At 44.9% G+C, this 26,173-nt stretch overlaps 1 protein-coding gene across 2 annotated transcripts in view; it reads left to right on the forward strand.

The window, feature by feature from the left end:
• Positions 1-26,173, forward strand: part of DDC (dopa decarboxylase) — a 77,034-nt gene that overhangs the window by 24,450 nt on the left and 26,411 nt on the right. Inside the window, exons 5-8 of one of the 2 annotated variants that reach the window (XM_069462553.1) lie at positions 1,284-1,418; positions 2,271-2,414; positions 20,514-20,580; positions 24,970-25,064. In XM_069462553.1, coding sequence (XP_069318654.1) covers positions 1,284-1,418; positions 2,271-2,414; positions 20,514-20,580; positions 24,970-25,064 — 441 coding nt within the window. The remainder of the gene's footprint in view (positions 1-1,283; positions 1,419-2,270; positions 2,415-20,513; positions 20,581-24,969; positions 25,065-26,173) is intronic. The other variant, XM_069462554.1, reaches the window with a different exon arrangement.

A 26,173-nucleotide genomic window follows, 5' to 3' on the forward strand; every position in this document is an offset into this window, starting at 1 on the left:
TAAAATTCTATAATCTTATAAACCTTTCTCATAGTCAACAAAAAGATACCTTCGTGTACTTGTCCTTTCTTATGTTAATACTGGGCAGTTGACAGGTTTCCTCCAGGATTTGTTTAGGAGGGAAAACGCTCACAGATGTGGGGGCCCGGGACACGCAGAAGGGGCAGGTGTGGCTCTCCCCTGGCCATGCCCCACGCCAGCTGCTGATGTGGGACAGGGCGTTTAACCTCTCTGACCATCAGTTTCCCCACCTGAAGATGAGAAAATACAAAAATAGGATTATTTTGCAAATTAAATGAGATAACATAGCAGGCACTGAATCCGTTATCTTTTACTGCCCCACCCCAACCTCAAAGGAGTGAACTTTGAACAGTTCTTTACGACTCTGCTAAAATAAATTGTTGACATTAGTTTGCTAGGGCTGCCATAACAAAATACCACAGACTAGGTGGATTAAACAGCAGAAAAATGTCTTCTCACAGTTCTAGGAACTAGAAGTCCAAGATCAAGATGTCAGCAGGGGTGGTTTTTCCTCACGCCTCTCTCTTCGGCTCGCAGACAGCCACCTTCTCCCTATGTCCTCAGGGTCTTCTCTGCATGCATTCACAGGTCTAAGGTCTAAATTTCCTCTTCTTATCAGGATACCAGTCAGACTGGATTAGGACCCAGCCACAAGACCTCATTTTAGCTTACTTACTTCTTTAGAGAGCCTATCTCCAAATATGGTCACCTTCTGAGGTCCTAGGGGTTGGAGCTTCAACATATGAATTTTAGGGTACACAATTCAACCTATATCACTAAGGATTAAGAGAAATCCTCCAAGGCATTTCCGAGTCTCAATGAAAATGCACTCTCATTTTATCAACAAATCACTCTGTCCAAGTGTTTATGAACAGAACACGCAGCTGGGCTTGGACACCGATGCCCGGGCCGGTCTCTGACGGGGCTGTGAGCAGAGCTCCCGGGCCGGCCGTGGGGGGTCCGTGAGAAGACGCCTGCAAGGCAGCCCTCCCAGCACCTACCGCGCACCAAGTGCTCAGCAGTGTTCACTGTCACCATTGCATAAAGCAGACCAGCAATGTCAAGCTGACACTAAGAGCTGACACGGCAGTCTCGGGTGTTCACAAGTGTTAGTTTTCTCCTGTGCAAGGAGAGTGAACTTTGCCATTTCAGATTCGTCTTTTAAGAAAAATATGGACACAACATAGTATGTATTCCAACAGTTTAGATATCGATTCCTTTGCTATATTTGAGTGTCATTTGGATTTTTCTCTTGGATTTAGGGAAGTGCCAGTGAAGCCACCCTGGTTGCCCTGCTGGCTGCTCGAACCAAAGTGACCCGCCGGCTGCAGGCGGCCTCCCCGGAGCTAACGCCGGCCGCCATCATGGAGAAGCTGGTGGCCTACGCATCCGATCAGGTGAGGGTGTTGGGGACATGTGGCCCCAATCCCAACAGGACTTCAAGATCTGAATGTTTTGTTTTATGTCAAATCCAAACAAGACAAAACCACATGGCATCTTTTCAAATCCAAGAACAGTTCTTCACGTGTCACTCAGACAGAGTCCTGCGCTGAAGGGAAGGGGTGGATCCCGGCTGGGAACTGGACAGGTCGAGGTGGAAAGAAACTAAATGTGTTGAGAGCTCACCGAGACCGGCTCCCTTTCCATTCCTGCCAGCGTGGACCTGCCTTGTGTTCATCTGCGATTTGAGCTCTCTGATCTCAGGCCCCTTGTGGGGTCGAGCGAGGGACAGTGGTGCAGGGATGGGGACGGAGTTGCAGGGTGGGAGGTGGCAGCTTTTGTGAGACAGGACTGTAAAGAAGCTCTGAGAGAGGATGGATCTGCCGTCCAGGGCTGGCGCCTTGTGGCGGGTTTTTCTCCAGACGCTGTCTGCTGAGCTTGGCCACTGAGCCGCCCAAGGCCCCCAAGTGAGAGGCAAGGCCCAAATTTGAGCCTGGGATCTCTGAGTCCACCTCCCAGGTGTACCTTCCAGAGTCTCACCTGCTCTTGAGTTCACACAAACGAATGGAAAACTTCATGACCCAGCACTTCACCGTTATTAGCGCCTGATTCATTAAATTTAGAAGCAGGATTCCGTATGAATAGAAACAACTCCAGGAAAAAAGGGGTCTTCATGAAGATGCAGGGAGCGGGGGACACGAGCAGTTCTGCCGCCGGTGTGGGAACCGTGGCTGCTCTCCATAGACGCAGGGCCCGGCAGCAGCTGCAGGAGCACAGCCACACAGACCTAACCGCTGCTTCCTTTCCAGGCACACTCCTCGGTGGAGAGAGCCGGATTAATTGGTGGAGTGAAATTAAAAGCCATCCCTTCAGACGGCAACTATGCCATGTGTGCTTCTGCCCTGAAGGAGGCCGTGCAGAGAGACAAGGCGGCTGGCCTGATTCCGTTCTTTGTAAGTTCAACAGCACTTGTTACATATGGTGCCAAGGGGGTCTCTGAGCCCTGCCTGGGCCTGGGATAGGGCCCTGGGGTGCCAGAGCCACCTTGCAGGCTGCCAGGAGGGTTGCAGGCCAGGTGGTATTTACGTTGTCTCCTTGAGGAAGGCTGGAGAAAGACTCCATTTGTTTTCCATTCTACATCTTTAATCTCAGAGAGGAGTAGCCGGAACACCCCTGTCTGGTGGGTTCTGCTAAGCCCAGGAATCTAGCTTCTGCTTCCTGTTAGAAGGGGCACTGTGGGATCATCCCTTGGCAGCCCTTTATGACACGGTAAATGTCCTAAGTAATGAGAAAGTATGATGAGTGAACTGAATTACAGATAAAAACCAACAGGCCTTGCTGCCTAGGGCGAGTGTTCTCAGTAGACACTAGGATGTGTGATTTGTGACAGGTGTGTTGCAAGCAAGCAGTGATTGCTCATGGGTAGATATCTAACGAGCCAGATAGCGTGCTGGTTCTCTTGTGTACAGATATGCATTTTCCAGTGGGGAAGAAATAATTGGCGTAAGAATTGTCATAGCTCTGACATGGCCCTAGCAGTATGCCTGGGACTGATACCTGCTTGTGATGGCAATTAAAATGTAATCATGGCACTACCCCATGGTATTTGGGGTGCCCATAAGAGTCACCTGGGGAGCTTTTAAAAACACACTCATGCCAGGCCTAGTTCCTGATTAATTTTGCCAGAATCTCTGGGAATGGATCCAGGCATCAGAAACATTTCGTAGCAATTTCGAGATTCTTGTTTGCAGCCAAGATTGAGGAACATGCTGAGACGGACACTCCAGTGTCTGGGCATTCCTTGGTGGCTAGAGCAATCTAGGTTGGATAGACTTTTTATGGGCCACACATTAATAACATCTACTGCTTTTTATTTAAGAATTAATCTTTAATAAAAGCTTCTTTCCTCTATTTTTTTTGTCAGTTCAAATTAACTACCATCTATTGAATAGCTAACATGTGACTGGGGAAGTCATGGAGTGTGTGGTTTTACATAAAATTTTATCCTAATCTGAAGAGTTCCCAGGAGTCAGAGCTAACAAATGATTGTAATGTGGAAGGGTGGACGCTCAGAGGTAGCACATAGAGAGAGATGACGGCGGGGTCCTTCTGGAGGACGAGACAAGAGCCCGCCAGTGGATCGAGTGCACCTGCCTCGTCACCTGGAGCATCTTTCTCAGTCCTCCTCCTCGGCTTCATCTTTCTCCCTCGCAGGCCTCGCCACCTGCCACACCTCTCTGCCTGTCTGTTTGCTGCCGCTCTCTGCCTAGCAGAAGGCACGTGGCGGAGGGCCCATGGCCATCGCGGCATTAGCCCCAGCTCCCCACAGAGTACCGGGAGCTTAGCAGAAGCTCCATAAATATTTGTCAACTAAATAAAGGTTTGGAAGGAACATCATTCTAGGTAGAAAGAAAGATTACCCTTAAAATTTCCACACGTAATTTCCGTACAATTTGAAAGGATTCTATTTAAGTCAGTTAAATTTCTTTGAACCTATAGTGTCAATATTAAGACTTACTAGAATATCCTTTCTTGGGAAAAATAAATCTATCAAAACAGACTCTTTTAGGTTTGAAGAATGAAAACAATGGAGAAAACATCACATAAAATGTTGAGATTGTATTTCATAAACATCATAAAACTCCTAAATAATATAAAAAGAAGATTACTGGCAAGAACAACTTACAGCATTATGTTGTAAAGTAAATCTTAAAATAAGAAGGCTAACAAGTCAATAAGCAAAAAGGCAACATGCTAGTGGAAAAACACACAAAATGTATGAAGTCAGTTCCATATACAGTCACAAAAAGTAAATAAGAACCATAAAACCAATTCTGATCTTCTAATAACCAAAGAAATTAGTTACTGAGAGAGGTATGTTAAAATCTCACACTATGATTATAGATACGATTTGTCTATTTCTACATTTATATCTGTTAAATTCTATACATATTTTAAAGCTTATTAATTTGGTGCATGCAGATTTAGAATTGTCATATTTTCCTGGTGAATGATCATTTATCACTGGGAAATGCCCTCTTATCCCTAGTAACGCCTCTTGTCCTGTAGTCTGCTCTGTCTGACATCACCGTGTTGACATCTGTTTACTATTGCGTAGTGTCTGTATGACATGTTTTCCTTCCTTCTACTCTCAGCCTTCCTGTTCTCTTACATTTAAGGCGTCTTCCATGTAAGCGGCATATGGCTGTTGCTATATTTAAAATTTGTTTTTAAATCCAGTGTGGTGATTGTTATCTGTTATGTCCATTTACACTTGAGGTAATTATTGATATATCTAAACACTACCTACCATCTTTCTATTTGTTTTCTGTTTGATCCATCTCTTATGATGATTGATTTTTCTCTCCTTTCTTGCCTCTTCTTGGATTGTTGTATATTATTCCATTTTCTTCATTCTTAGCTTGTTAGTTATATACTGTTTTATTATGCCTCCTTGTGACCTTTTGTGTTATTATTACCATATATTTCAATTCTGTATATATTTAAAACCTCATGAGCCATTGTTGTTATTTTATTTGGGCAGTATACATTTAGATAAACTACCTCTGGCAACCACTAATCTTTTTATTGTTTCCATAGATTTTTCTTTTTCTGGAATCTTGTGTGGTTGGAATCTTACAATATATAGCCTTTTCAGACTGACTTCTTTCACCTATAAATATGTATTTAGGTTTTCTCCGTGTCTTCCAGTGCTAGGTAATTTCCTTCTTTTTTTGCTGAATAATGTTTGTGGTATAGATATACCACAAGTTACTCATCATTCACCTATTGAGGGATATCTTGGTTGATTCTAAGTTTTGGCAATTATTCATAAAGTGATATAAGCATTTGTGTGCAAGTTTTTGTGAGGACATAAGTTTTCAACTCATTTGGGTAAATACCAAGGAGCACAGTTGCTGGACAATATGGCAAGAGTGTGCTCAGTTTTATAAGGAACTGCCAAACTGTCTTTCAAAGTGGCTGTACCATTTTGCATTCCCATGAGTGATGAATGAGAGTTCCTGTTTTTCCATATCCTTGTCAGAATTTAGTTTTGTCAGTATTTTTGATTTTAGCCATCCTAGTGGATGTGTAATGGTATCTCATTGTTGCTTTAATTTGAATTTTCCTAATGATATATGATGTTGGGCATCTTTTAATGTACTTATTTGTTATCTGAATATCTCCTTTTTGTAAGATGTGTGTTTGGGTCTTTTGCTCACATTTTAATTGGATTGTTTTATTATTGTTGAGTTTTAAGAGTACATTTTGTTATCAATCCTTTACCAAGATACTTGTTTTGCAAATGTTTTCTTCCAGTCTATATCTTGTCATGAACCATGTCTCTTATGAGGTATAGGTTTTTAATTTCAATGAAGTCCTGATTATCAATTATTTCTTTCATGGATTATACCTTTGGTGCTGTATTTAAAAATTCATCACCAAATCCAAGGTCATCTAGATTTTCTCCTATGTTATCTTCTAGAAGTTTTATAGTTTTGTATTTTACATATAGGTCTATGTTGTATTTCCAGTTAATTTTTGTGAGAGGCATAAGGTCTGTGTCTAGATTCACCTTTTTGCGGATGTCTAGTTGTTCCAGCACCATTTGTTGAAAACGCTATCCTTCCTCTATCGAATTGCCTTTGCTCCTTTTTCAAAGATGAGTTGAGTACATTTGTGTGGGTCTATTTCCGTTCCATTGACCTATTTGTCTCTTGTTTTGCCAAGACCACACTGTCTTGATTATTGTAGTTTTTTACTAAACCTTGAAGTCAGGTAGTGTCAGGTCAAACCCCTGACATTGTTATTCAGTATTGTCTTGGCTATTCTGGGTCTTTTGCCTCTTCATGTGAACTTTAGAATCAGTTTGCCAGTATACTCAATGTAACTCACTGAGACTTTAAATGAGATTGCATTGAATTTAAAGATCAAGTTGGAAGAACTGACATCTTACTATCGAAACTTCCTATCCATGTACATGGAATAGGTCTACATTTATTTAGATTTTTTTATTTCCTTCCTCAGAGATTTATATTTTTCCTCATATAGATCTTACACATATTTTGTTGGGTTTAATACCTAAGTATTTCATTTTTTGGTGCAAATGGAAATGATATATGTTTTTATTTCAAATTTCATTTTTTTCATTGCTGGAATTTAAGGAAGCAATTAACTTTTGTCTGTTAAACTTTTATCCTGCAGCTTGTTAAAATTGCTTATTAATTCCAAGAGGGCTTTGTTTTTGTCTTGGTTTTCAGTTTATTCGTTGAGATTTCTATATAGATAACCTTGTCATCTGCAAACCAAGACAGTTTTTTCTTCCTTTCCAATCTGTATACCTTTATTTTATTTTCTTATTTTATTGCATTAGCGAGAACTTTCAGTACAATGTTGAGTAGGAGTAGTGAGAGCAGATAGCCTCGCCTTTTTCCTGGTCTCAGCAGAGAAACATCTAGTTTTTCACCATTAAGTATGATGTTAGCAGTAGGTTCTTTGTAGATGTCATTTATCAAGTTGAGTTCTGCTCTAATCCTAGTTTACTAAGAGTTTTTATCATGAATGAGTGCTGAATTTTGTCAAATACTTTTTCTGTATCTATTTACATAATCATGGGTTTTCCTTCTTTAGCTTGTTGATATGATAGATTATATAGTATATAGATTATATTAATTTATTTTCAAATATTGAATCAGCCTGGAATAAATACCACCTGATTGTGGCATACAATTTTTTTATACATTGTTGGATTCAATTTGCTAATATGTTGAGGATTTTTGCATCTATATTCATGAAGAATATACTTTCCTTTCTTGCAGTGTCTTTGTCTGGTTTTGGTATTAGAGTAATGCTAGCCTCATAAAATGAGTTAGAAAGTATTCCTTTTGCTGCTATTTTCTATAAGATATTGTAGAGAACTGTTATAATTACATCCTTAAATGTTTAGTGGAACTCATCAATGAAACCAATTGAGCATGATGCTGTCTGTTGTAGAAGATCATTAATTATTGATACAATTTTTAAATAGATACAGCCTTATTGAGATCATCTATTTCTCTTTGTGTGAATTTTAGTAGATTGTATCTTTCAAGGAATTGGTCCATTTCATTTAGGTTTTTAAATGTGTGGGCAAAGAGTCCATAATATTTCTTTATCATCTTTTTAATGTCCATGCGATCAATAGTGATGGCTCCACTTTCATTTCTGATATTAGTAATTTGGGTCTTCTCTCTTTTTTCTTAATTAACCTGTCTAGAGGTTTTGAAATTTATTGATCTTTTTGATGAAACAGCTTTTTTCTCTATTGATTTCCTGTTTTTAATTTCATTGATTTTCTGCTCTAATTCTTATTCCTTTCTTGTCTTCTGCTATTTACTTTGCATTTAAATTGCTTCGTTTTCTAGTTTCCTAAGGTAAAAGCTTAGATTATGGATTTTTCTTCTTTTCTCATGTATGCATTCAATGCTGTACATTTCCCTCTAAGCACGTTCTCACTGCATCCCACAAATTTTGATAAATTGTGTTGTCATTTTCATTGAGGGTGAAATTTCATTTAAATTTCATTTAAATTTCATTTCAGGCTTCTCCTCTGGCCTTTAGAAATGTGTTGTTTGATCTCTAAGAGTTTTGGGGTTGGGGTTTTCCAGTTATCTTTTTGTTACTGATTTCTAGTTTAATTCCATTGTGGTCTGAGAGCACATGTTGTGTAATGTCTATTCTTTTAAGTTTGTTGAGATACGTTTCCTGGCCCAGAGCGTAGTCTATGTGAGCCTGAGAAGAACATGTATTCTGCTGTCATCGGATGAAGTATTTTCTAGATATTAATTAGATCCGGTTGATTGATGATACTTTTCAGATCAACTACATCCTTAGCTGACTTCTGACTGCTGGATCTGTCCATTTCTGATAGGGCGTGTTGAAGTCTCCAACTATAAGACTGGGTTTATCTATTTCTCCTTGAAGTTCTATCACTTTTTGCCTCATGTATTTTGCTGCTCTATTGTTAGGTTCATACTCATTAAGGATTGTTGTGTTTCCTTGAAGAAACATATCATTATCATCATGTAATGCTGCTCTTTTATTACTATTATCATTATTTTGGTCCCCACTATATCCTCTGGTGAGTTTTCTTTTTAATTTTTAATTTTGGTAAAGTGCACACAACATAGAATTTATCATCTTAACCATTTCCAAGTGTACAGTTAAATGGCATTAAGTACATTCACATTGTTTTGCAGCCATCACCACCAATCCACCTCCAAAACCCTTTACATCTTACAAAAGTGAAACTGTACCCATTAGACAGCAGTCCCCATTCCCTCCTCCCTCCAGCCCCTGCAAGCCACCATTCTACATTCTGTCTCTATGACTTTGACTATGCTATTTCCTAATACAAGTGGAATAATTTGGTATGTCTTTTTGTGACTTACATATTTCACTTAGTGTAATGTCCTTGAAGTTCATCCATGTTGTATCATATGCCAGAATTTTCTTTCTTTTCAAGGTTGACTGATATGAAGGGACTTGCTTCTGTCACTTTGCTATTGGTTTTTTTTATGCCTTATAGCTTTTTTGTCCCCCATTTCATGCATTACTGTCTTCTGTGTTTAGTTGATTTTTGTGTAGTGAAACGTTTGAATTCCTTTCTCATTTATTCTTGTGTATATTCTATACCTATTTTCTTTGTGGGTACCAGGACAATGACATTGAGTATCATAAAGTTATACGCTTAGAATATACATTTAGACAAGCTCAACCTAAATAACATACAAAAACTCTTCTTTACATCTATGACCCTATTCCTTTCAGTGGTGGTTGTCACAAAATTGTATCTTTATACCTCGTATCTCCAAAACCATAAGCTAATCATTTTTAGAAATGCACTGGTCTCTTTAGTTATGTGGAATTAAAAAAAAAAAAAGCAGTAGTAACATTAGCTTTTAGAGTAACAATTGCTTTTTAAAAAAAAAAATATGTTAGTGTCTTAAATCATACTGAAAACAAAAAGTGCAGTTACAAACATCTGTTGTTATAATGACACAAGCTCCTATAATTGCCCATGTATTTGCCTTTAATAAGATCTTTATTTCTTTATATGCTTTTAAGTTACTGCCTGGTGTTCTTTCACTTCAGCCTGCAGGACTGCCTGTAGCATTTCTCTAATCGCAGGTCTAGTGGTAATGAGGGCCCTCAAGTTTTGTTTATATGGGAATATCTTAATTTCTCCCTCACTTTGCAGGATATAGGAATCTTGATTGAGTTTGTTTTTTCTTTTAGCACTTTGAATATATCAGCACACTACATTCTGACCTCCAGAACGTTTTATGAGAAATCTTCCGATAATCTATTGAGTATCCCTTGCATGTGATAAGTTACTTCTCCCTTGATACTTTCAAGAGTCTCTGTTTATCTTTGGCTTTGACAGTTTGGTTATAATGTGTCTCATTGTGGGTCTCTTTGAGTTCATTCTACTTGGAGATTGTTGAGCATATATATTTCATCAGATTTGGGAGATTTTCAGCCCTTATTTCTTCATTCTTTTTGCTCCTTTCTCTCTCTCTTCTCCTTCTATGGCTCCCATAATGTGTCAGTTGGTCAGTTTGATGGTGTTCCACAAATCTCTTATGCTCTGTTCACTTTTCTGGAATCTATTTTATTTCTGTTCCTCAGACTCAATAATTTCCACTATCATATCTTCAAATTGATTTATCCTCTGCCTGCTTAAATCTGCCTTTGAGTCCCTGTAGGGAGTTTTTCATTTCAGTTATTGTACTTTACAGCTCCAGAATTTCTGTTTTGTTTCTTTTAGAATTTCTCTGTGTTAATGTTTTTTATTAATATTTAATAATATTTGTATGAACAAAATATGATATTCATTTTGTTCATACATTATTTTCTTAACTCTCTCCATGCTTTCCTTTAGTTCTTTGAGCATCTTTAAGACAGTTGTTTTAAAGTCTTTTCTAGCACAGCTGTCATAGGTCTTTCTCAGAGACAGTTTCTATCAGTTTCTTTCTTTCCTTTCAATGGGCCATACTTTCCTGTTTCTTTGTATGATTTGTGATTTTTTTGTTGAAAACAACATTGAATGTAATAATATGATAATTCTGGAAAGAAGATTCTCCTCTTTCCCCAGGGTTTACTATTTTTTATTTTTATTTTGATTGTCATAGACTGTTCCTGTGCCGAGGATCAGACTTAGGTATAAACTTAAGGTCTTTTCAAGTCTTCTCTGAGCCTGTGTCTTTCCCTGGATATGTGTGTTTATTTTCTGCTGTGTATGTTGTAGCTTTTGAATATCCAAGTCCTTAGTGTCTGTATCCCACAAAAGGAAAAAATGGAGGGTAGAGGGAAAGGGTGTTGGCCCTTTTAATCCCCTGGAAGTTATAGCTCATTAAATATGAAATGTCCGATTGCTAATCAAAAGTGTAGTTTATTATATCTCAAACAAGAAGCAGTACAATTAACCAAACTATGCACCTAAACTATTGACACAGTTTTGTCATCTTAATGGTAGCTTGTTTATGCCAGCAGCAAAGAAGCCTGGAGAGTGAGTGGTGATGAAATCCCAAAAGGCTTTCTCCACAGCTTGTAAAGAATTGAATTTTTCCTTTCAAGAAGTGTCCAAAGCCTGAAAGAAGTGGTAGTCAGTTGGTGCAAGGTCTGGTGAATACAGTGGATGACAGAGAGTTTCCAAGTCCAGATGCTACTGTAGTTTGAGCAGCTTTGTTTGTGCCACACGTGGTCGAGGGTTGTCTTGCAAGAGAATTGGCCTGTCTCTATGAACAATCTCGCCCACTTATTTGCAAGCATCCTCATCATTTCATCCAATTGGTTGCAGTAGACATCTGCTGTAATCCATTGACTTGGTCTCATGGAGCTGCAGTGAATAATACCAGTGCTGGACCACCAAACAGACACTGTTAGCTGTTTTTGATGAATATTTGGTTTTGAACTTCATCTTGATCCAACCATTGTACCGAATGCTTACAATTGTCAAAAAGAATCCATTTTTCATCACATACAACAATACAGTGTAGAAATGGTTTACCTTTATGTTATAAAGTCAAAGAAAGATAAGCTTCAAGATGATTTCTTTATTGACGCTCGTTTAATTCACGTGGTACCCATCTATCCAGCTTCATTTCATTTCACATGGTCCAATATTGTTGGAATAGTAACGTCAAACCTTGCTGCTAATTCATGAGTAAGTTGAGATGGATTCACTTCCATTACAGCTTTCAGCTCATTATTATCCACCTTGGCCTCGGGTCATCCACATGGCTCATTTTCAAGATTAAATTACCAGAATAGAATTTCTCAAACCATTGACATACTGTGCATTCATTAGCCACATCCTTCCCAAACACTGTTGATATTTCAAACTGTGTGCTGCATTGGATGCAAGACAGAACTCATAATTGAAAATAACAAAAACTGTTGACTTATCCATGGTTTCACAAAAATTGCTCTAAAAAACAATTTGAAAGATAATCACAAGCCAAAACGTGTTTGAAACACTGAGGATGTACCTTCACAATAAAAATAAAACAAGAAGTATCAAAGTGAAATGTCAGAGGTATCAACTACCAAATTTAGTACTTAAGGAAATCGGACATTTCATACTTAATATAAATACTTTAGCTGGAGGGGGAGGGGCCTGCAGCAATGGGCAGGGGTGGGCAACAACAATGACTCCCACCCCTCTGTACCTGGCCTGGAAACAGCGACCAGCAGTCAGAGCACAGATCCCCAATATTTTGAGGACAGGTTCCTTTTCCCTCACTTTGGCTCCTACAAACTCTGTGCAAGTTTCTTCACGGACACATGCTCAGCTGCCTAACAGGGATGGGTTGCTACTACTGTGCTAAGAGCTAAAGTAGACTGAAATTAACCTCATTTTTCCATCCAAATCTTACCCTAGAAGTTGCAAGCCTTCAGTAGACTGCAGAGTTTCAAAATAATTACATCAGACAGATTCTGCCAATGCAGTTGCTGTCTAGGTGGAGAGACGCTTCCTGGTGCTCCGACCTCACCATCTTCCCTTGGTCCCCTGTCTGTAATCCTCCTCTTCATCCCTGATACTTTTCTTTGATAATTTCCTTGATCCACTTTGTGTAAAAGTAATATAGTTATTCCTTCTTTATTTTGATTAATGTTAACATGGTATGTTGTTCTACATCCCTATACCTTTAATCTGTGTCTTGATATTTAAAGTGGATTTCTTATATACAAAATATAGTTAGATCTTTTTTTTATTAACTCTGACAGTCTCTGTGTTTTAATTAGTATATTTAGACCATTGACACTTAAAGTGTTTATTGATATAGTTGAATAAATATTTATTATAATATTTATTACTACTTGCTATTTGCTCTCTTATTCTTTGTTTCTTTTTTGGCCTTCCATTATTCCTTGACTTCTCTTGTTTTAACTGAGTCTTTTATATGATTCCATTCTTTCCCCTCTTTTAGCATGTGAACATTTCTTCATTTCTAGCTTTTTTTAGTGACTGCCCTTGAGTTTGCAGTACACATTTACAACTCATTCATGTCCTCTGTCAAGTAATCCTACACCACTTCATGGGCAGTACAAGCAGTGCCTTACAACAGTGTTCCTGTCATTGTGTCATTAACGTCACTGATATTCATTTGGCATTGCTGGTATAAGATTGCAGCTCACTCATCCATAAGCTATGATCACTAAATGCATGCTTGCTCTTGTTTTGAACAAACTGTTACCCATTAGATCAATTAAGAATAAGAAAAATAAAATATTTTATTTTATCTTCATCAATTCTTCCTATAATGTTCTTCCTTTATGTAGATCCAGGTTTCTGACCTATATCATCTTCCTTCCTTCTGAAGAATTTCTCTTAACATTTGTTGCAAGCCAGGTCACAAAATCCCCTCAATTTTTGTCTGTCTGAAAAAGCCTGTATTTTTCCTTCACTTTTAAAGGAGAATTTCATTGAACCCAGGATTCTAGGTTGGGGGTTCTTTACTTTCAATGCCTTCGATATTTCATTCCACTGTTTTGCCTGCGTAATTTTTAAAACAAAGCCTGATGCAGTTCTTACCTTTGCTGCTCTGTAGATGAGGTGTTTCTTTCCTTCTAATTCTCAAAACCTGTGCTGGCTTCCCAGCCTCTGCACGGGGCCCTCTGCCTCACGTGGCAGCCTCTCCTCCCTGGGAAGCTGAGGAACGAGCAAGGCCTCAGGGGAGGCAGGAGCAGAAGGTGAGACGCACCTTCTCTCCTGGCCCTGGGCCAGCTCTTGGCCCCCTGACGCTCTCAACGCCGTCACTCTGATGTGGCTGGAATGTTTCAGGTGTTTGTCTGGGACTGTTAGTTTGCTGCTCGCTAGTCCCTCCTAACTGGAAGCCAGACTGGAAACGCAAATTACCACAACAGTGTGTCATTGTGAAGAAAAATTTTCTTTTTGGTTTTTATTATTGTACCACATTTTTTTTTTGCTGATTATAAGTATTATCCACCTTATAAAATTGATAATTATAAGAAAGTATAAAAAGGAAAATAAAAGAGGAGAAGTATGTTTAACATTTTGGTTTACATATTTTTAGCCCCGTTCTCTGCACACGTTGACATATATTTATTTATATATTTGTTGTATACATTGAATTGTGATTTTCTTTCTTCACCTCAAATATTACAGGCATTTTTTCAGGTCATTACATATTATACAAAAGTGTTCTTCTGCTAAAAAGTTGCATAGATCTCCATTATATCTCTGTCTTACCCATCTCTCTCTCATATATACATATGTGCACACACATGTGCACACACATGTATAACATAAATAAATATAAATATAATTCCTTGAATAGGAATTCACATATATATGTAAACTTAGCAATATCCTAATGTTAGACATTTGGGATATATATGTTACATACTTTCTTATAGTAATTGGAGAATTTAAACATTTTTATTTACTTATTTGCTTATTTTATTAATACAGCAATTCCTTGAGAACAATTATAGCACTGGAATTAGTTGATCAAAGGGATAGTTTTTTCCAAGACTTTTGATACACCCTGTCATATTCCCCTCCAGAAAAGTTGTACCAATTTATACCAAAGTTTCTTTATGACAGAGTTATTGAAAGTAAAGATGGGCTTTCCCTAAGAGCAGCAGGCAGTCAAGGAAGGATTTTTATACCAGGGAGCGACACGATCAGATTTATATTATCAAAAGCACCTCCGGCACCTGAGCGGCACATCTCGGTGCTGGGATGTGCTGGTGCATCGCGCTTGGGGGGAAATTCATCTCCAGACGTCTGTCCATTACGACAAAGTCCTAATATCAGGGTGATGGTCTTCCATTCTCGTCAGTCCAGAGTGGCCCTACAGAAATAACGTCACGTGTTCTAATGGCTTTACCTGGGGAGAGGGGGAGATGCTGGTAAGTGTGGTCTGTCACCCATACGACCCATCTTCTTTGTCCTTCACCCCTTACAGAGTGGCCATTAACAATTAACAGCCAACATTTGTAGAGATCATGAATTATTGTAGAGCATTGCTTATCTGAAAATATTCAGTGAGGCCTTCCAAACTGGGTTTGCCCGTGGGAGTGTGTGTGTTGTGAAAGTCATCCAGTGCATGCGTCAGGCACACAGAAGTGAGCAGGGATGGCTGGTGGGAAGGAGGGACTCGCTGGAGGTGGGTAGATTAAGTACTCTGTGGCAAATTTGCTGATGATAATGAGGGTGTGGATGAAAATAAGGGCAATGGATATGAAAAGAAAGGAATGGACTTGAACGACCTTCAAGAAGGAAAGTCTTTAGGTCCTAGTGACTAACTGAACGTAGGAAGTGAGGGAGGAGATCAGAATGACGTCCACGTCTCTCCCTTGGGGCATCCTGCTGCTCCATTCCTGGGGATGTGGAGCACGCAGGAGCCCAGGTTTGAGAGCGGAGACGGTGAGCTCATTTTTGCACAGCTAACTCTGGATGTTGATCGGTCATCTGGGGGAGAGGGCCGCCATGGTAGCTGGGTTCACATAGAAGAGAGGTCTGACCCGGAGACACAGACACAGACATGGGGTTCCCTGTGCTCAGGTGGACCCATGTCCCTAGGAATGACAAAGTAGCCCATGGGGTCTGCTGGAGAGACGAGGGCTAGGAAAGCACACCCACGTGTAAGGTGGGTTGGGAGAGATGAGCCCATGAGGGAAACTGAGAAAGACTCATCAGCGGGGTGGGGAGAGCAAAGGAGAAAACTGGAGCCGAGACCCAAGGAGAGTGTGCTGAAGGCGGGGGAAGCCAGGCAGCGCAGGCTCTGAGAGATGATTTCTCCGTTCACTCACTCGTTCATTTGCCAGGAGGAAGTAATTTGTGACTTCCTTAAAAATAAGTTTGCTAGAATGTCTATGGGCAAAATTCAGGTTCCACAGGGCTGATTAGAGAATGACAATGTAGGAAGAGATTCCTTTATACAGAAGTTTGCTTGTGGAGGAAGGACGAGCAAGCAGAGCAGTCGCTGGAGAGAGCGCCGGGCGTGGGAGCGTGTGCTGAGACGGGGACTTGTGCGTGTGGCTTCACGTGTGCAAGCCAGGGGCCGGCTGGGGGAGACGCCAGTACTGAGAGGAGACCACACATTGCATTGAGAGGAGCAAAACCAACCTTCATTTTCCTCAAGGAAGAAGACCAGATTAATATGCCACTGTGGGAACTTTGCCCGAAAGACTGAAGTTCTGGAACCATGTTTGGGAGCCTCTGTGATAGTCTGCCGACAGAAGCCACAGGCAGGGCTTCCGTATATCGGAGCAGAGGGAGGGAGCTTCCCCAGCCCCGCACTCCTGCACTGGTGCGCTTGACTCCTGTAGATTGGCCCCCTAGGCCGGCCCGGGCCAGCCCTGGAGCTGTGTGACAAGCCTCGCTCCCCTCCCTGGTGGTGTGTTCTTGGTGGGGAAGCCATGAGCCCCCAGGGTCTGCGCCGTTTGATGAGTGCTGCGTGGGTATTCGAGGGTAGAGGATCAGGCAGCTGCTGCTAGATGCGAGGGAAGCTGTCAGGGGATGTGCAGGCAGGAGCACATCCTGGGCGCGGTGTCTCTCGTTGAAGGAAGGAACACTGCAGAGGTACACACATGTGAAAAGGCACGGGATAGCCCAGGAAGTGCAACCGGTTTGTTCTCTTAAACGGGCAGCTGAGGGATCGCGACGCTGGAGGGAGAGCCGGGGCCCAGGCCAGGAAGGGGTCGGAGCTTGAGCCTGTCTCACTGCCCAGTGTGTCTGGGGACTGTGGCTGTGCACATGCAGACTGACTGTGTGCATCCGTCTGGGATACAGGGACATGGACTTCATTCTCTTCCCAAAGGGCTTGCAGACCCCTCAAAATTCAGCTCCCACTGCTGAGAGCAAGGGGCACATTTGGCAGCGTCTGACCCAGAAAAGCTGAATCGCTGCCCTGCCATATGCCAACCTGGGGCTTGTGATAAAGTTTCTCTTTCTTCCTCATGGCGGTTTGCTTTTCTGATGAGCCACTTGGTAAAAGTCAGGCCACAGGCAGAGGGCAATGCCTGCGAGGCACATACACGAGGAGGGCGCTGGCCGATGGGGCAAGCAGGCGGGGGAGGAGGTCACACCGGGCTCTGTCACCACAGGAAGCCTGTGGGCTCTCAGAGATGGAGGCCCTCACCATCCCTGCCCCACCTCCCCTGCACAAATGTGATTATGTCTCTGCAGAGCAGGCAGCAATCAGGTTAGCGTCACTGAGCAATGCTGAGCTGGGGTAATCAGAGCCCAGAGCGGAGCAGGTGCTGGCTTTAAAGTGGCTTCTGAGAATTAGGACAGGCTGACTTGTAGCCCAGTGCCACGTAGACACACCATTGAGCACACTGTCCACGCAGTGCCCTACGGCTTTGTCAGCCTGCCACGTCCTCCCCGAGAGCCTGGATCTCTGCTGCCCACCCCCAGCCTACCCTCTTGAACAGCAAATGCCTGGGCTTGTTGGAAGGGCCTCTGGCATGGCCCAGGACACTGGGTCTTTAACTGGTGGTTCAGAGGCTGGGGCCCCAGGGGTCCCGTCTGCCCAAGGTGTTACAGGACAAGAGTTGACCAAACCTGGGGTCACCTTTGGTCTGCTCCTGCCTATCTATGTGTCCTTGGACAATTACCTACCTCTCAGAACCTCACTTAAGTCAATTGTAAAGTTGATCATAAATGTATCTATCCCATAAGGTTGTTGTGATGATTAAATATAGTACAGGGAAAGCTCCAGCGCCAGGCCTGCTATGGAGTGAGCTCTCAGAAAATGTCACCGATTCTTATTCTCACCCAAGGCCATTCCAGGACAAGGCAGGATTTTATTGTTTCTATTTAATATAAAAATGTTTCATGCTAAGAACAAAACATCAGTAATTACATACCAGTCTAAGAATAAAAGTTTGTTAACCCAAATCTCATCTACAGTATTAATATTTGGTGAACATCATTGTAGATACTCTTCTCCGTACACATTAATAGATAGAAAATAATCTTAACAAGGGGATATTTAGCACATGTGATTATAATAACAGAAGTTATTGCATTTAGTTCACTTAGCATTTAATTGAGAAAAATGAGATGAAATTGGAGGAATCGCTGAACTACGGATATGTCCTTTCTAAGAGACTCAAACTTGAGAAAATAAACTACAAGCAATATTAATCTTGCTGAGTCATTCTGCATTTTTATTTTTAACTACATAATTTTTACTGTTCTCTTGACGACATAGACGAGACATTTTAAGAGTGTCATGCTCCACCCACTAAGCCAGCGGACGCCTTAGAGCATTTTAGTATTCAATTATATATCAGGATGAAATTGCAAATACCAGAGAAAAATAACACGCTGACTTGAATTCCCACTGAATGACTCAGCTTGTCAGAAGGAAGCGACCGTGGAGAATTCCTGACGCTCGTCGTGGGAAGGGGGTGCACAGAGGTCTAGAGAGGGGGCTGGAAGTAGCGGGGACTGCTGAGGTGCAGAGCGGCTAAGCGCACCGCACCTCTCAGTCTGCGTTTCTCCTGTAAGTGAGCAAACAGGAGCTCAGCGCGGTGCCAGCGGGACACAGAGCTGGGCCTCCGTCCCAGGGCGTCGTGCCCCAGGTACATGGCTTATCTGCCTGTGGGTTAATGCTGCCTTTCTCCTGCCTGTGTTTCTGATGCTTTGCCGTCCCGGGGCCTTGCTGAGCCAGGCCGGACCACCTCTCAGAAGGTCAGCAGCTTCCTAGAGATAGTGAGAGACGGTAAGGGACTGCAAGTGCACTTTCGTACGCAGACCAAGCAGAGCCTGCAGCCCACCCCCTCCTCCATGGCGCTCTCCCCAGCTGGGCCGCCATCACCCCGGGGCCAGCTACAGACAACAGAGGCAGCCCGTACACCCCAGAGCCCACTGGACCTACTCAAACGAGCCAACTGCACACCCTGCCATTCCCTGTTCTTCCCGTGGAAACCCATAACGGCCTCTGCCCCTGTTTCCCCCTTATCTCCTCTGCTCCTGACGGCCCTGGTGCTCCTTCATGCGCCCTCCCCCGTGGCGTGCCGGGCCCCTCCTCTTAGGAACTGTGCGTAGCGCACTGTCTTCAGGGGCAGTCATCTCCCCATCTGTTGGGCTCACCAGACCTGAGTAACAACAACACTTGCATGTTTATGCTGCGCTTGAGGGTAGCCCTTGGGGGCCTGGCCCGCCTTGGGCACAGCACAGTGATACAGAGAGCCAGAGGGACCACATTCCGTGACGGGGCACGGGAGGGCTCTAGTTCCTGGGCAGGGACGGCTCTCTGCGAGGCAATGCCGAGTCCTCTGCAGCGGGCAGCTGTGAGAGCAGCAGGCAGGCCATCGTGATGCGCCTTTGCGGGGCAGACGCCATGCCACCTCGCCAAGAGCACCCTGGCCTGGCTTCCAGGTAAAACGCAGGCAGCAATGGGCGAAAGGGAACCAGACAGGCCTCTGACTGGGGTTCTTACATATGAATTTCTGACCTCTCCGCCTTTATCCTCAGAAAAAAATTCATTACCCAGACAGTACATGGCATCTGTAAATCCATTAGGAGCTTTGGCTTTGCAGACATAATGTGCATTCTGACTATTTGGAGAGTTTCAATTCGGCAAATGTGTTTCAGCATCTCAGTGTCCAGCAAAGTGCAAATTCCCAGCCACACAAATGACAGGAGCATCGTGGGTCTAGAGGCAGAGACAGACAGTGTAGGAATAACACGCATTGGGCTGTGCAAGTGTTAGCCGGGCACCACCAGGCACGCAGAGGACATGAGCTGGCACGGTGACTTCTGGGCCACATTTTCCAGTGGTGTGACCAACAGCGCTCACCGCTTTCTCAGAACACCCCTTGTGGAATCACAGTCTATGTCAGTAGTGTTTTCTCCTGAACGTTTTGAGGATTGAAGTTGACCTTTGGGACCAGGGTCATTCAGAAAGAGAAAGGCAGTGGATTAAAGCTAGCAAATGATACTCTTGCTCAAAACCCTGGTGAGGCTCTTAACTGATGCCAAAGGCTGTTCTAAAAGCAGCATTCCAAGAATGCCTTGCGCAATCCCAGCCCTCCGGAGTACCATTTCTGCTCTCCTGCTCTGTGCACTGGGCACGGGTGCACGCATGTACACGTGTGCGCACGCACACACGCTCCCCAAACTAGGAAAGAACACCCAGGCTTCCGATTTCTGCCAGAACATAGTTACTAGTAGTTCAATATGCTACTATATTCAATACATATATTTATCTTCATAAAGTGGAATATAGCAACAGCTGTCCAGAGAGCCCAGTGCTTCCTTTGGTCCCCAAGACACCAACCATGGCAAATTCCATTTCTGACCTCACAGCTTTATTTTTTTCTGCAAATGTTTTTCTCTTAATCTGTTAGGATGCTTTCACCCCAAGATTAAATGTGCATCTGTGGGTTTACGTCTGCATTTAGCACACATTCACAGAGCACCCCATTCACCACCGTGGGTAGAGCCCGGGGCAGCAGTTGTGCGTGTGGAGGTTGCAGCAATGACTTGCCCGGGGCTAAGAGGCTGTCTGCTTTTTACTCTCCAGGTGGTTGCTACGCTGGGGACCACATCCTGCTGCTCCTTTGACAACCTCTTAGAAGTGGGCCCTCTCTGTAAGTATCTGATTCAATTCGCTCTGTGGAAAACACTCTCAGTGTATGGGAAATCTAGCAGACCCTGCTCGTGGGCTCCCTTGTCGTTAAGTTCATATGATGATGATTTGTCAAACTCTTCTTGCATTTGCAATAACACAAACCTCAGCAGTTTGAGCTCCACACATTCAGAATTTGGGCTAATTGGACAAGAGCTGAGCGCTATTTGTGAGAAAAATATTCCAAGCAATGGAATGATGACATAAAATTGCAGGCTCTGTTGTCCCTGTTAAGGAAAATAAACTCTGTAAAATCTTAGTGCAACAACCCTCACATGAAGGTCATATAGTACATGACATGAGAATCATCCATGCTTGAAGTTAATCTTTTGGCATATCCATTTTTAGCCTTTTTGGAATTACTGAATGCATTAATAGTTAAGTCCATTGCTTAATACAATTTAGCAAATCAATATGATAAAACTAGATTTCTCCAAAGAATACTTTGTGCTTCAGATGCTTTCCTGGGTCCCTCTCATCTCTCTTTCTCTCAGGCAGAGCCTTTAGGTTTTCTCATCTAGACTAGAATTCCGTGTTGTCAAAAGGTGACACATGCGTAGGCAGCTGTTTCTAACGTTTCACCTTAGACGTGACTCTGGGGCCGCTGCAGGCCTTGGAGCTGTCCTGTGGGCGGGAGGGCTCTCCCCTGGACAGGGACACTGTCCCTGGAGGATGTGAATGCTCCAATGGCTCCGTTCCAGGGGAGCTGCCTGAGTCAGGCCCTCAGACCACACGCCGGGGGCCTGTGCCAGAGACCACGTTGCCTGCCCGCAGTTGTCTTCAAACTCAGCCTGCCGAAGCCAAGCACAAGCCTCACTGCTGCTGACCCAGGACTGGGCCGTGGTCCCATCAGAGGAGTGGGTCCTCCTTGCCTGGGCCCTCGGGCTCCCGCCTTGTGGTCGGTAGCTGGGGAGGGCAGTTATCGAGGTGCCCTGACGCAAGCTACTCATGGCGTAGGGGACAGACGAGCTATGGTCCAGCCCAAGCCCAGCCCTGAAAGCTGAGAGCCTTAAATTCTGAGCTGCATTTGCTCCATCTGTAAGATGGAGAGAAAAAGCAACACTTGTAATTTAAAATAACAATGTTCCCCTCACAGGATTGTTCATAGGACAAGTTCCTGCACGGAAAATGTGCTATCCCAAAGGTAGAGCGTATTGCTATGCCACAAGGAAGGCGACACTGGTAATCGGCCATGAGAACTGAGATGAGATCCCGTCTCAAAAGAAAAGAGAGAGGAAGTTGGGAGTGCATGGATTTGCCTGTTGGCACAGGTTTTTGCCCTGCCATTTATGACCTGTGGCAGACATCTGGAAGGACAACTGGCTGCAGCCAGTCATGCCTGGCCCGGGGCTGGAGAGATGGGGCAGAACCGGCCAATCAGAACTGCGGCCTCGGTGTTGGCCTCATTAGCCGTGAACCGTCATCAACTCAGCCAAGCAACTTGGCGTCCTCTGACTCAGATGTCAGGCTAAGAACTGAATGTCCTGGCTAGTGGCCGGCTGATGTAATTCCCCAGGGCCACTGGATTTAGAGGGCTGAGGTCTTCTGCTGGACAGAGCCCACGCTGTCCCTGGAGCCCAGCTCTGGCTGCCCGCTGGCCCAAGGCGATGACAGCCAGCAGTGGCACCTGCAGGTCACAGTCCCCTGGACAGGTCCAGCTCAGGTGTCCTGCTGTCCTGGGGCTCCCTGTGCGGGCTGCAGGCAAAGCTGGATTTGTGATTGGTTTGTTCTCAACACAGAACTTGCTTCTGGGGCTGCGCAAAGGAGGTGACCTGGGCCAACACCAAAACCCTTTTGTTCATTGCCAAAGTTTAGACAGAGGTCGATGGTCAAAACTGTGACAATTATATTTTTATTGATGGTAATATTACTGTCATTAGTGCTTAACAATTAAGTCAGCACCGTCCCACCTGTTCTCTTGTCCGATACCCTTTGCCTGTCACCAGATATTTACGTTCTTCCACTCCAGACAGGGCTATTCTGGGATCATGAGCCGACCTTAATCTATAGTAGGATTAGAATAATCTATTAAAATAATTCATATAAATTATTTACCCACCATCATCTGAAAAACAAAACACACCAGAAGAAGTTTTTCTCAAATTGCTGCCTTAGGAAAGACATTTTCTTTTTAGTGCTTTTAAAATGATTCACCAGAGAGGCTGTTTAAATTGGTCCGCTTGGACGGATCGGTTGTCTGGCAGGCTGTGCTGAGAAGAGGATGAGATGCAAAAAGTGGATAATTGAAGTCAGTTAGGTGCCAGGCGAGAACGTGGGAGAACTGAGGACAGGGGTCCTGGCTGAGCGGGAGAGGCCGTCTCAGGGAGTGGGGAGGACGGCGCAGGGCAGGGCGGGCAGCCACAGCCGCGTCCTGCGTCCCCAGGATGGCTGGGAGGGGCTGTGTGGCTGGAGGGGCAGCCAGGCCTGGCCACTAGGTTCCAAGGGAGCCTCGTAAGGACTCAGGCCCGGCAGCAGGAGGCTGGCAGCCTTCCCTCAGTGCTGGATGTTCCCCGGTGCCTGCAATTCCCCCAGCTCTGGCTGAGGGTCTCTGTGTCCGCCTGACGCCCAGCAGGGCGCCTGTGCCCGAGGGGCCAGAGGGCAGAGTGCACTGTCACATAGGAGGTGCGGAGCACAGAGGTGGTGCCAAGGACTCTTTGCTTCCCGGTGGGAACGAGAGAAGCCTCTGCGGAGCCCACTCCTGGTGGTCATCTGAGCGCCCTTCTGTGGGAGTGTTAGGCCAACGACAAGCGTGGAGGGAACAGCGGCCCCCGCAGGGCCACTGCTGGTGACAGACATGACGGCATTTCAAAGCTCTGACTCCCTTGGATCTTCAGGATTAAAGCCCTCAGGACACATTTCACCAAAATCAAATGTGTCCTGAGGACTCAGATGCCGCCCTGCCAGGGAACAGGAGGCCAGAGATCCGGGAGCAGGTGGCCCCGAAGCAAGGTTTGCAGGTGGAGGTGCCACCTCCCCCAGAATCAGCCTCTCCTGGCACTTGCATGACCCCACGTGCTGTGGCAGCCAGCCAGGAAGAGCCCGGGTCTTAGGATGACAGGCAGCGTCTCTCTGGAGAGTCACGGGGCGGTGACGAGATGGCCATCACTGCCATAGCTCAGACATGCCGCCAGGCCAACAGGAACCTCGGGCTCCCTCGTAGGAGAGGCACACAGTTTCGTGCTGGCTGTGGTCCGAACGTTTGTGTCCCCCAACTCCGTGTGCTGGAACCTAAGCTAAGCGATGGTAGTAGGAGGTGGGGCCTTTGGGAGGTGGTCAGTCCTGGGGTGGAGTCCTCAGCACTGGGATTAGCGCCCTCACCAAGGAGGCCGCAGAGAGGCACCGCGCCCCACTGCACACTGACCAAAGCCAGTGATGGACCCACCGATCCCTGCAGACGCAGGTGACACTATGACACCTGACACCTATGATGCCGTGCCCTGACACCAGCACCCCTCCCTGTGAGGGGCAGGGTGGTCTGTGTCCTCTCTGTCATCCTGCACCCTTATCTATTTCATGGCTGTGCTGGTGCCGAGGGCGGGACCAGCCGCGCAAGTCGCATTTATTCCTCGAGGACTTTGCGCTGGGTGTCCTGATAGGCACATTGCGCCTACTGCCCCGTTTATCCCTCGAGGTTCCGGGCACCGTGTTCATCTCCATCTCGCCTCTGGGGAGGACGAGGCTGGGGGAGGCAGGTGTGGGCCCACGGCCGGTGGGCGGCTGCGGACGGGAGTCGCGCCCTGGAGTGTCTGCACTGGGGACACGGAGCAGGAGGGGGCCTGGCCGCGGCTGTCCTGCTACAGTGGGAAACAGACACCCGGTCACCAAGCGGGCGGAGGATGGCTGAAGGCCGTGGGAAGTGAATGACTTAGCGTCCCTGTGGGGATGGAGCGGGGCACACAGGGCCAGGGTGGCCTGTGTCCACGTCCTGCCTCAGGTGACACTTGTGGGGAGGACGTGAGAGTGGTTAGCAAGGGGAGTCCAGGCAGGAAATCCCCGGTGGGTGACGTGGGGGAGGACAGCAAATGGCAGTGCCACTGGAGTAAAATGTGGGTGGGTGAGCCCAGGGTCAGGGGACACTGGTCCCCAAGAGCCAAGCTGAGCAGTGAGGTTCGGGCTTGAAAACCAAGGGGTGCAAGGATGCCAGGCCCCCGAGCACCTGGTGCGCGTCTGCGGCCAGGAACGCCCGGCTCTGCCCTCAGCTCGTTGCCTGCAGGGCCGAGGGGCCTCCTAGAGCCCAGTGTCAGTTCGACAAGTGCTACAGCTACGCCACAGGCGGGAAGGACGTGGGGGCAGCTCAGACTCACGTGCCAGGGCGCCCTCTGAGAACTCACTCGCTGCGTCTGCACTTTAGGCAACAAGGAGGACATGTGGCTGCACATTGACGCTGCCTACGCGGGCAGCGCCTTCATCTGCCCCGAGTTCCGGCCTCTTCTGAACGGAGTGGAGGTAGGCGTGCTCTTCGCTCTTCAATACGGCCATTTTTTTTAGCGTGCTCTGTTATCAATGACTTCAGTTTCTTGCTACTGAGGTTTCAGGAAAATTATTTTTGAACTAACTCCAGGGATTATTGGAGATTATACTTCCTCAGAGCAAGGGCTGAGAACCTTCCCTGGCCACACAAGCTGCCTTCTGGAACAACCCCTGACGTTTGCAGCTGTTTTTTCAGTCTACACAAATCCTGGACAGGGTTGTCATGACAGGATAGATTTTAGCTTATCAAAGTGTGGGAAAATATTTAGGGACAAAATAAGATCTTAATACATTTCAGCTCAAAGGGTAATTTAAAATACCGATTTTAAATTCCATACAATCTGGTTCAGTGTGATAGTCCTGTTCTGGCCACACATCTGAAGGTGATAGTCACTTTAACCAATATTGAATGAGCCGCCACCAATGCATTTAAATGCTCCTCTGAAATCGTAAAATGTGGCTTGTAATGCGACGTGAAGCCCCTGCCTCTGTTGAGAAACAGCAATCATAATTATTGACTAACGCTTTGCTTCTCTAAAGAGCTGTAGAATGAAGATGGTCCAGACTTAACACAAAGAAACAGCCCACAGCTGTGCTGTGATGTGTTATTTCAGACCCCAGCAGGAGTTGACTGCTGGTGGCAGCTCATAGTGCAGGAAGTCTCTCCTCCCCAGGAACTCAGATATAAACGCCATAAACGGTCCCGAGAGGCAGTCTTCGGCAGTGTCCAGGGGAAGGAGCCAGGGCATCAGCCAAGGAAGAAATGCCTTCTGCTTAGGGGCGGGGGCTTCGTGGGACCTCACCCATATGCGGTGCAGGATGAAAGGCACGGTCTTTGGCCTTAGATTCCTTGGCTCAAATCCCAGATTTACCCCTAGGACTAGCTGTGCACCCTTGGGCAGGTTAGATAGCCTCCTCCTTATGCCTCATAAAATGGATTTCATACTGATACCGCCTTTGTAGGATTGTCGTAAGAAGTAGGTGGGTTAATCACATTTAAAGGGCTTAAAAACAGTGTCTGGCACACAGTAAGTACTGAGCATGCATTAGATGCTTTTATTATTTTTTGCTGTGACTTGGAGAAA

Source organism: Eulemur rufifrons, chromosome 29 (assembly GCF_041146395.1).
Source record: "Eulemur rufifrons isolate Redbay chromosome 29, OSU_ERuf_1, whole genome shotgun sequence".
In the NCBI taxonomy this organism is placed as follows: Eukaryota; Metazoa; Chordata; class Mammalia; order Primates; family Lemuridae; genus Eulemur; species Eulemur rufifrons.